The sequence below is a fragment of the Pinus tabuliformis genome, chromosome 7, assembly GCF_031772625.1.
Source record: "Pinus tabuliformis cultivar Carrire ecotype Pingquan chromosome 7, CPIR1, whole genome shotgun sequence".
In the NCBI taxonomy this organism is placed as follows: domain Eukaryota; kingdom Viridiplantae; phylum Streptophyta; class Pinopsida; order Pinales; family Pinaceae; genus Pinus; species Pinus tabuliformis.
This window is the reverse complement of record NC_142293.1, coordinates 1,483,260,407-1,483,272,392: the sequence shown is the minus strand read 5'-3', so window position 1 is coordinate 1,483,272,392 and position 11,986 is coordinate 1,483,260,407. Positions and strand designations below refer to the sequence as shown.

The 11,986-nt window shown below is 36.0% G+C and overlaps 1 protein-coding gene across 1 annotated transcript; it reads right to left on the bottom strand.

Annotated features, from left to right (window-relative positions):
• Positions 1 to 226: 226 nt before the first annotated feature.
• Positions 227 to 4,701, bottom strand: LOC149253447 (F-box/LRR-repeat protein 14-like). Its single transcript, XM_089454484.1, has 2 exons — positions 3,046 to 4,701; positions 227 to 676 (listed from the first exon to the last, which is right to left on the bottom strand). Exons 1-2 carry the CDS (start codon positions 4,699 to 4,701, stop codon positions 227 to 229), a joined length of 2,106 nt encoding a protein of 701 aa, XP_089310610.1.
• Positions 4,702 to 11,986: the final 7,285 nt, after the last annotated feature.

Genomic DNA, 11,986 nt, shown 5'->3' with positions numbered 1-11,986 from the left:
TCTCATGACCACAAACTGTATAACTATGACAACTGACATAAACAACTGGAAATTTAAATGCTATCCGCATAAACAAAAACTAAGTATAGGAAGACTAATCTTTCTTGACATTCTACTCCTCAGAGTCTGAGGCTACTGGGGCAGGATCATCAGCAGTTGCTTCTGGCATTCTGAAGAGCTCCACAATGCAAGGGATGTGTCGATCAATACAGTCCATCCTAATGTCCTATTTGTGCACCTGGAATAAGATCTTCTCCATGTCTTTTTTGTAGTTGGGAAGGCCCTGCATTGTAACTACCATCCCCACAAAAATTTGCTCCATTGCTTTGCCTAGCAGACTTTTCATCAGAAAATGCAGGTACAAGGTGTGATTGAATTGTGTAATTCGCTCTCTTGTGGTCCCTCGGTCAGGCACCATTGTTCTCCAGAGTTCTATTTCATCCTCCGGTTCCAGTTCATTCTTTACCTGGTCTTCCCAATCATCTATCAACTTTCGGATACCCTCATCTATTTCCTCCTTGTATGTCGTGGCTACCTCAACTATGAAGTGGTCGGCGGACTTACGGCCCCTGCAGCCTTCCGTCATGCTTGGTCGTTTGCTTTCTCGGGGTTTCAGGCCCTTATTACCGCGGCCACGACCACGTCTTGTTGGAGCCATACCCTGTCGAATTGTAACCTGTATACATTCCAACATTTTTAGTTGCACTAAATCATTCATCTCAACACAACACAATTGCAATAACCATACTTCGTTGCCATGCCTAGCCTGCGATAAGAAAAGGTATCCCTGTGCCCATAGGTGGCTAGTGGAAGTGGGATTCGAGCAAGATTCCCCTGGTTTATTTCCATGCCTCTCGCCCTTGCCAAGGTTCGGAGATTTGTCACCTCCTTGCGGTCATGACCTGGCTCTCAGACCCGTCTGGAGCCAGGTATTGCTAGTGCTATCGTACCCACAAACCCTTGCCTCTATCGGCAATTTTCTATCCACTTTTTGCTCACCTCTCTGCCTCTCAGGCCACCTAGGGTCCTTGACTACTCCCGTATGGTTATGCCTTGACATGCTCAAGTTCGCTTAGCCAATTTCCCACCCTGCTAGTGTCCCAACCCCCTGCCTGCAACTCTCCCTTGCCTCGCTTAGCTACACATAGTCGCCCAAGCGAGGCTTGCCCATTAATCCTTATGCCCTCCGGTTAGTCGTTCAGGTCAGATCTTGTTTCTAAGCTCTGCTCAGTATCAATCATGCCATAGCCCCAGCTTTTGCTGGAGAGAAAAATAAAAATAGCACAGAGCCGAGCCATAGCTCCCCCTTGCCTTCCCCAGTTCCTCCCTGGCTGGGCTAAGCCTCGTCGGGGTGGCCTCGCGCCTCTCCCTCCTCCCCAGCGACTCCCACCACCTCATGGAACTTCCCCTTAAACCCGACAAGAACTTATGAATTGAACGAGGCTAGGACCAGTCTACATACCCAAGAACCGACGCTTGCCTACAGACTTGTTTGCTTTGCCTCCCTTCCGTTGTGCAGTTCCTGCCTTCTCCACTATACCATTGACCTTCACTGCACATCGAATACCTCTTCCCACTCTGCCACCTTCCCTTACGCCCCCCTCTACCACCTTGCCAGCCCACCTCCCATGCATTCGAGACAGAGGACACTACACTCCCTACCTTGAGCATGTGGGGTGCCACTGTAATGACCATGTCAACTCAGCCCTGGTGCCTCTAACACCATCCTCATCCCGATCAGGAAAAATATAATTATACATTATTATATACATTATATTTATAAAATAAAATAATATTAATATAAATTAACAATTACAAATTTCTTAAATTTATATTAAAATAAAATACCTATTAAAGGAAAAATAAAAATATATATCAAGTCCACATTTGACTCTACATCGAAATAAAAAAATTATATTCTTGGCGGGAAAAGAAAAAAGAGAAAACAAATCAAGCTGACAGATGATAAAACGAATCTATTTGCGGTCTCCGTGTATTGTTTTAAATGAAATTTTTATGCTGACCTAAATGTTTGTAAGATTTCCTTTTAGAAGACATCAGCATATAATTCACAGGATTTTGAATACCTTTTTAAATAGGAAAGAATGCCGCTTTTTTGTGCTAGGATGAAAACCTGATATCATAAACTTTTGTTGTGTTGGTTTGTCTTTTAGTTTTTTTTTTCTATTTAACTAATAAAATACATTTAAATCAACCATTATTAAAAATGTATATTTTAATATTAAATTTTAAAACTTTAAAAATAATAGAGTTTTTAATTTGTTAAATTGCAATAGGATAATATTCCAGTTAATTTATGTGTTTAAAAATACAGTTTAAATAATAAAAATTATAATTTTAACCAAAATTATATTATAAAAAATAAAATTATATATATATTTTGATATTATGACATTCATTTGTAAGGGGAAATGAATTATTCTTTTAAAACTTATTTTGGTCAATATATTACATTCCAGGTTCATATTACATTTTGTTACACATTTAAGGGACAGTCTATTTGGGTTATATTTTGGATAATTTTTTGGTATAGTATCTGGTTTAATTTGTTCAAAATCTACTCTCCACAATTAAAAAGCTAAAAGATTTTCAGGGTGCTAATTGCATATTTATAGCAAAAAAAAAAACCATTTTAAACAACAATAAAAAATAATTTGAACAAAAATAAATGATTTAGCTACATCGTTTTCAAAATGCTAAATCCATATATACAAAGTAAAACCCATTTCAAATAAAAAAATATGATTTAAAAAAAAATAAATAAGATGAGGAATATGATTTAAAAATCCAAGCCTACGCAAAGCCTCATGAGAAATACTTATTATTCTATTTAGAAATACTTATTATTCTATTTACATCTTTCCTAACCGCTGATACAACAAATACATATAATTACCATTCTGGAATTATCAGTAAATCATTGTCTTCATTCTGGTGCGCCGTTGAAGCAATGGCTTGTGACCACGATTCTTATATCGGTTCGTCATCGTCTAGTAATCGTACCACGCAACATTGTTTTCTCACCTCGTCTACTATTGCTGTGCCCTCGAATCGATCACTTATGACCATGGATCGAATCCGCTTACATGATAATGCTATTATACCCAAACCGGGACCTTGAATTCCTGCACAATGATAAATTTCCAGAGACCGTAACATACTGCAACACGCAAGATTGGCTAATCCATCATCTGTGATCCTTGTCAATACTAAGGTTAGATGACACAACTTTCTGCAGCTCGTAGCAAGAAAGCCAAGTCCCTCGTCTGTCACAAAATTGCAATTGGTGACATCAAGATATTCTAATGCTCTGAAATTTGTGAGGACCTTTAAATTACTGATATTTGTGCACCAAACCAGGCTCAAATGCCTTACCATTTTAGCACCGCTTGCTATAGTAGCCAAGCTTAAATCATCTACTGCTGTAAAACTGAGATCCAGGATTTGCAGATTACTACAGAGACCAATTGCAGAGAAGCCCTTTGAAGTTTGTACTAAGCACCCATTGAGATTGATTCTTTCAAGCTTGCTGTTGGAAACAAGTAGAGTTTCCAATTCTGCATCTGTGACCAACGATGCTGACCTGAGTGAGAACTCCTTCAATTCCATCCCACTGAAATTTAACAGAGCCAGACATTTCCCATCACTATGGAAGCCATCGAGTGCAAGTGATGTTAGAGCGTTGCAATCCGTTATATGAAGCAAGACAGACTCCGTCAATAGCTTAGCTACCAAACAAAGCTTCTCAAGCTTTCTACAGTTCTGTATTATCATGAGTAGAGCAGCATCATTTAAAGGAGAGGACCAGTTGAAATACACAAACTCCTTCAGATTTGTGTTTGCTGCAACAATGGTTGCTAACGAATAATCAGGACAGGCTTGTTGATCCCCGTATGTGTGAATAGACAGAGCAATCAAAGTTGATAACCCTGACAGCTCTCTCAGGTTCCCCTTCAGGAACTTCAAAGACAATATCTGGAGATGTAAGCAGTGGGTAGCCAGAGACCTGAGGACCGAGGTAATTTCGATGGAATGAGTACCAGGAACGTATTCCCCAAAATCTAGAGAGAATTTCAGAAGCTTTGGACAATTCTTCCCTATCTTGGACAAACCAGAGGCACTGAATCCAAAGAAACCTGCTAGACTCAACTCTTGGATATTCTTGCAATTTCTCAGTGAGTTGAGTGCACCATCCGATAAATTCCTGCAATCCTGAAGATGGATAGACCTAAGCCTCTTACAAATCGTAGCGATGGTCTCCATGCCAGAATCCGTTAAATTGGGTATTGAAGATAAGGTAATCTCCCGGAGCATAGTATAATTTTTCACAAATCCCACAAGTCCTTGATCTGAAATGCATACCTGAGGCTGCTCAGGGCTCCCTAAGGATAATATCAGTAGGCTTTTAAGGGATTCGGAGATCAACTGGAGATCTGAGTCCTGCAATTGATCACAGCATTGATCGAGTTGCAAGTGGTTAACATGTTTGAAGCGGGGAAGGAGAGAAGGCAGGAGTGCAGTCGACCTGACACTGAGCTTGTGGACAGCCCATTCAATTGCGTCGTTCCAGGCTCTGCAGACCATGGACGCCGAGTACCGATCCTGCGGCTCCGACAGCGGTGTTAAGATGAGGGACAACAATCCTCTGTTTCCCATGACAATTTCCATGCTATTCTTCATTGTTAGTTTTGTTCTATGAAAAACGAAATTTACAGAAAATCATGGTGGTTTGAACAACTGCTAACTACTGCCAGAAACATTGTGGATTTATGTTGAAAAGCTGTGAAACAGAGCTCCCCCTCCCTCCATGGCTCAAGTCAATGATTTTTCATTGAAACCTATCATCCCTCGGAATCCCTGGCGTTGACTTAAAAAAATTCGGGCATGCTTAAGTCGATTGCAAATTGCCGCGAATATTTGGGGAATCTGCCAGCGATCTCATTCGCCCTGAAATACATTGATCGAAGACCGGTATTAAAAAAACACACCTTTCATGATCATTGGTCATCGCCAAATTCGCTATAAATTGTGTGGGGGCATGGCGATGGTGTCCAGAGTGGGATTTAAATGTACTTAGTTATTATATTATTTTAATGTTAAAAGATCTTTAATTATTTATATTTTTTATTCTTTTAATGTAGTTATTGTATTATTTCAATGTCAAAATCTCAATGTTGACATGTTTTATTCATATTGGGAATTAGAAAGTGTGTAATAGAAATATTTTTTCATCTCTCTTTTTTATCGTGATACACATATTTTTTTTAGAAATATTTTTTCCATTTTTTTTTAATCGTGATACACACTTTTTTTTTCTTGTTATAAACATTCTATATTAAGCATTTTATTTATGGTAAACAATAATATATTTTTTTCTCTATATGTATATGTATGTATATATAAAGTTCATATTGTAATATTAGTTAATCGGGATATTCAAATATTTTATTGAAAGTAGAAAAAGGTTATAGATGAAATTAGAATTTTTTAGCATTAATTATTTTATTTTCTATATAATGTTGATGCAATTATCTTATTACTAAGTACATTGGGTTTATGGTGAACATTGGAATGTTTTTTTTAATTAATATTTATGTTCAGTATTGAAAGATCTTTTGTTATTAATATTTTTTATGTATTTATTATATTATTTCAATGTCAAAAATACAATATTGATATCGAAATATTTGTAAAAGGAGTTTCATTTTTATTGGGAATAAGAAATCTTGTAATACAAGCACTTTCTCTATCTCTTTTTTGTGTGTGTATTTATATATACTTTTTTTGTGATAAATATTATTGAAAAATACTACATCCCACCTACTTAGGAAGCATTTTATTTATGGTACATAATAATATTTTTTTTGCTTTCTCCCTATATATGTATATTTATGTATCATGTGTATATTGAAATATTAGTTAACTGGGATGTTCCAATATTTTAATGAAAGTACACAATGAATAATAGAAAAATTACTAGCTTAGCTCATACTACAAGAAAAAAAAAACTAAATACCATAAAATTTCTTTACCATAATATATAAAGTTAATATAAAATTATTAATCAAACAATTTCAAATGAACAAGAAATGTTACACTCACTTCTTTATTTCTCTATATATAAAGTTAGCATTGAAGTTTTTGTTATTATTATATACCTTTTAAATAGTATTGTTAAATGTATGGTGAACATGGAATGAATTTTACATCTCCTAGTAATTTGTAACCATTATTATTTTAGATATGTGTAATCTATATGTTGATTAGTAAATTACACCTCTCTCATACTAAATAGTAGAAAAGAGATATAGATGGAAATATATTTTTTATTATTATTAATTACTTTATCACTCAAAATTATATAATTATGTTATTACTAAAAATGTTAAAATATTTAGTTTATAATAGACAGTAAAGTGTTTTTCTTTAATTAATATTTCTGTTCAATATTAAAAATATTTTGTTATTCATTTTTAATATATTTATTCATTATTGCTTTTAATGTAAAGCACTTCTAAAAACAATAAATTTCATACGCATTGGAATCCAATTTTAAACCTATAAAATTATAAAGAAATTGATTAATTTTAATTTTCATTAAATATAATTATGTTTTCACAGTAGTCGCTTAGAGACTCGTGGCATTTTCCACATCGCTTCCTCCATACGGCACAACGGAAGGTGTGTTAGACCAAACAATGCACAACAAAAATAAAAAATAAACATACACACACAGCACATACAAAATCACAAAACCATAACACAAATATTTTAACGTGGTTCACCCAACCAATCTGGGCTACATCCACCAGAACAGAGGCATCGGCAATCTTATTATTCAACAGGAGATTACAACAATTTTAATTCTTCACACATACTCTCAGCTCACCCTATTTTCTCTACACTCACACAATCCTCTACGGGATTACATTTCTTATAGCTGGAGTATAAAACTGAATCATAAATTCCCTCACAAAAAATATAGGATGCATTAACTCCTCCTCAAAAAATACTGGAGCTAATATAGAAACTAATCCTATTGTTGTCACATACATGAGATTTTTTCCAAAATTAATTAAAACAGAAAATATCAACAATCTCCATCTTGACAACAATTAGCCTGATACCCTGCTCATTTATTATTTTTATCTTTTCTGCAAGCCAAGAGAAGTCAGACACCAACGTAGCTTCTCTAACCTGGTTTCGTGAACATGTCTGCACAGTTTTCCTTCGTATGCACTTTTTCAAGAGAAACACCCCTTTTAGTGATAACCTGTCTTACAAAATGGTACTTGATAGGTATATGCTTAGATTTACTATGATAGGCTGGATTCTTAGCCAAATGAATTGCACTTTGACTGTCACAAAATAACTTGATGTTGTCTTGTAACCTACCAAACTCACCAATCAAACCTTTCAACCAAACCACTTCTTTGCAAGCATGCGAAGCAACTATGTATTCTACTTCAGTAGTGGATAAAGCAACAATATTCTCTAGCTTTGAAATCCAGCTAATAGCTCCACCTGCAAGAGTAAAGACATACCCTGAAGTTGATCTTCTCTTATCCAAATCACCTGCAAAATCGGAATCAACATATCCGCAAACAAATTCACTACTTATGTTATAAGTGATACAATAATCACTTGTGCCTCTCAACTACCGAAGCACCCATTTCACTGCTGACCAGTGTTCTCTTCCTGGATTTGCCATATACCTGCTGACAACCCCAACTGCATGTGAAATGTCTGGTCGAGTACAAACCATCGCATACATTAAACAACCTACTACATTGGAATATGGAATTCGAGACATATATTCCTTTTCTTCATTTGTATTAGGACATAAACTTAAAGAAATCTTAAAATGGGAAGCTAAAGGGACTGAAACAGGCTTCACATTGTTCATACCAAACCTCAAGAGTATTTTCTCAATATATTTCTGTTGTGATAGCCATAGCTTACCATTGCTCCTGTCTCTGAAAATCTCCATGCCCAAAATTTGTCTTGTTGCTCCTAGATCTTTCATATCAAATGTCCTAGCCATATGAGCCTTTAACCTGTTGATCTATGTTATGCTTTTGCTTGCTAAAAGCATATCGTCAACATATAACACTAAGATAATGAACATGCCATTACTTAATTTCTTAAAGTAAACACAATGATCATATTCACTTCTTATATAATTTTGACTCAACATGAAAGAATCAAATTTCTTGTACCATTTTCGAGGCGATTGCTTCAGACCATACAATGATTTCTTGAGCCTGCAGACAAATTTCTTGTTGCGATCTTGAACAAACCCTTCTGGTTGTTCCATGTAAATCTCCTCATCTAAATCTCCATGTAAAAATGCAGTTTTAACATCTAGTTGCTGTAATTCTAAATCAAGTAAGGCAAATAATTCTAATACAATTCGAATTGAAACAATTTTTAAAACTAGTGAAAATATCTCATGAAAATCAATGCCTGCTTTTTGAGAAAAGCCTTTCGTGACCAGCCTTGCTTTGTACCTATCCTTTGAACAGTCAACACCCCTTTTCAATTTGTACACCCATTTACATCCCATAGTTTTTCTACCTTTAGGAAGTACTACCAGATCCCATGTGTCATTCTTGTCTAATGCCATCATCTCGTCCTTCATAGCTTCTTTCCACTTTTCACTTTTAGAACCTTCTACAACTTCCTGATAGCACAAAGGTTCATCATCGTTAGCGATTAAAGCAACTGAAGTAACATAATCATCATACCTTCTAGGAGGACGTTTAATTCTCGTGGACCTCCTTAAAGATGTTTCTGGTACTTCCACAATTTGTTGATTATTATCTGTAGGAACTGCATCTGAAACATGTTCATGATCTACATCTGAAACTTGTTCATGATCTACATCTGAAACTTGTTCATGACTAGCATCTGAACCATGTTCATCTTGATCATCATCAGTATTTGAACTGGTTTCAAACTGAATGTGTTGAAGCTTAGATACATTATCCTGTTTCAATTTATCATCTACATCTGAACTTTCAAGTGAGGATTCATTAAATTTAACATCTCTGTTAATGATGATCTTGTGAGTAGTAGGATCCCACAATCTGTATCCCTTAGTCCCATCACCATATCCAACAAAGATATATCTTTTTGATTTAGGATCTAATTTAGAACGTTGATGTTTTGGAACTAGAGCATATGCATCACAACCAAAAACTTTCAGTTTAGAATAATCACAAGGATGACCTTTCCATACCTCTTGAGGAATTTTGCATCCTATTGCAGTTGATGGTGATAGATTTATCAAATAGCAAGCTGTAGCAACCACTTCTTTCCACAATTCCTTCTGCAAATTGGCGTTACTCAGCATACTTCTTGCTCTCTCTAAAAGAGTCTTGTTCATGCGTTCAGCAACTCCATTTTTCTGAGGAGTATACACAGTGGTTTTATGTCTTTCGATCCCAGCTTGCAATAATTATCAAATTCGTTTGAAGTAAACTCACCACCATTGTCAGTTCTTAGACATTTAATAGTTCTTCCAGTGATGTTTTCAACTAATGCTCTAAACTGTTTGAAAACTGTAAACACATCAGACTTCTTCTTTAACATGTAGACCCACACGTTTCTAGAGAAATCATCAATAAAAGATACAAAATATGATGAACCTCCATATGAGGTTGTAGGAGACGGACCCCAAACATCAGAATGGATATAATCAAGGATTCCCTTACTAGTATGTTTTCCAATTTTAACTTCTACTTGCTTTGTTTCCCAAACAGACAATGTTTGCAGAAATCTAACTTATCAGACTTTAAATTAGGAATCAGATAAAATATTTAAACCTCTTTCGCTCATATGGGCCAACCTTTGATGCCATAAACGAATAGAATTACTGTCGTTTTCAGACACTGTAGAAACATGATCTGACTCTGTTCTTCCTTCTAACTGAAAAAGATTTCCAACCTTCTTTGCTTTCATTACTAGTAAAATTCATTTATAAACTTTCATTACTCAACCTTGAATAAAAGTTTTATATCCATTAGTGTCTAGTAATCCTAATGAAATGCGTTTTTTCCTTAGTTCAGGTACATGTCTTACATCAGTTAAAATTTTATTTGTCCCATCAAACATTTTAAGTTGAATGGTTCCAATTCCCACAATGTTACATCTGACATCATTTCCCATGTAAACTACTCCATCATTGATTGGTTTATAAGTTTTAAACCATTCCCTATGAATACACATGTGATTTGATGCACTAGAATCTAACAGCCAATGTTGATCATGACTAGACAAATCAACTGATAACACTTCATCACTCATACCTGTCTTGGATGCCGAACTTGTATTTTTCGTGTTTGCTTCTTTCTTCCTTGTTGAAGAGTCTTCTTTGGATGCTTGTTATCTCTTCCAACAATCCTTCTTCAAATGTCCCGATTTGCCACAAAACCAGCACTTTACCTTACTCTTCTTCCCTTTCGATTTTGAACACGACTCGTTGTGCTTACTGAAGTGTCTTTCTTTAGAACGACCTCTGACCATCATTGCTTCCAATGTAGAGGTTTCTGAATTTGACCTTTTCCTTGTCTCTTCGGACAGCGGATAGCAAAGCTCCAACAACATCATCAAATTCAAGGGTTTCTGATATACTAAGACTTATAGAAGTAACAAAATGATCCCATGACTCGGGCAACGAGCATAATAAAGTTATAGCTTTATCTTCTGATTCAAATGTTACTTCTATACTTTCTAATTGCACCAGGAGAGTATTAAAGACATTCAAATGATCAGTAATAGCTGTACCTTCCTTCATGCGCAAACTGTACAATTGTCGCTTCAGAAGAATCCTTTTTGTTAAGGATTTTGTCATGTACAGCTTCTCCAGCTTTGTCCACAAACCAGCAGCAATTTTCTCTGACACGATGTTAAACAAAACATCATCTACCAAACACAGTCGAATACCGCTCAGAGCTCTTCCATCCAATTCATTCCATTCATCATCTGTCATGGTGTAAGGTTGTTTGGATTTTCCCAATAGCGCCTTCGCCACACCTTCTTGCACAAGTAGATCATGCATCTTCACTTTCCAGATTTCGAAGTTATTTTTGCCATTGAACTTCTCGATCTCAAAAAGAGCACTTTGAGTTTTTGCCATGTTGTAACAAATAGAATCTCCAATTCCAAATTAAAAAATTCCTCTGTCGTACCGTGTAATTACATTTTGAAAAGAAAAACAAAAAATTGCAGTTTTACCAAAGAGAAAAATGCTTGGCGCGCCGAAAGGGACTTGGCACTTCCTTGATAGTAGAAGGTCCATGCCAGAGACAAAAATGGTATAAGTCACAAAATTGGCACGAGTATACCTATCGTTTCCGTGCCAATTGGGATCCTGGCGCACTGGCGCGAGTATTATACTCGGAACCGCGTCAATTGGCGCCATTGTTTCTGACGAAACCGCACCAACGACAAAGCTCCACCTTCCGCAGCTCTGTCACATGTACCAGCTCCACAACCAGAGACCTGTAGGTTATGGGCCCTCCACACTTCCGTTGCGCTGCTCTGATACCAATTGTTAGACCAAACAATGTGCAGCAGAAATAAAAAATAAACATACGCACACAGCACATACAAAATCACAAAACCATAACACAAAGATTTTAACGTGGTTCATCCAATCAATCTGGGATACATCCACCAGAACAGAGGCATCGGAAATCTTATTATTCAATAGGAGATTACAACAATTTTGATTCTTCACACATACTCTCAGCTCACCCTATTTTCTCTACACGCACACAATCCTCTACGGGATTACATTTCTTATAGCTGGAGTATAAAACTGAATCATAAATTCCCTCACAACAAATATAGGATGCATTAACTCCTCCTCAAAAAATACTGGAGCTAATATAGCAACTAATCTTATTGTTGTCACATACATGAGATTTTTTCCAAAATTAATTAAAACAAAAAATCTCAA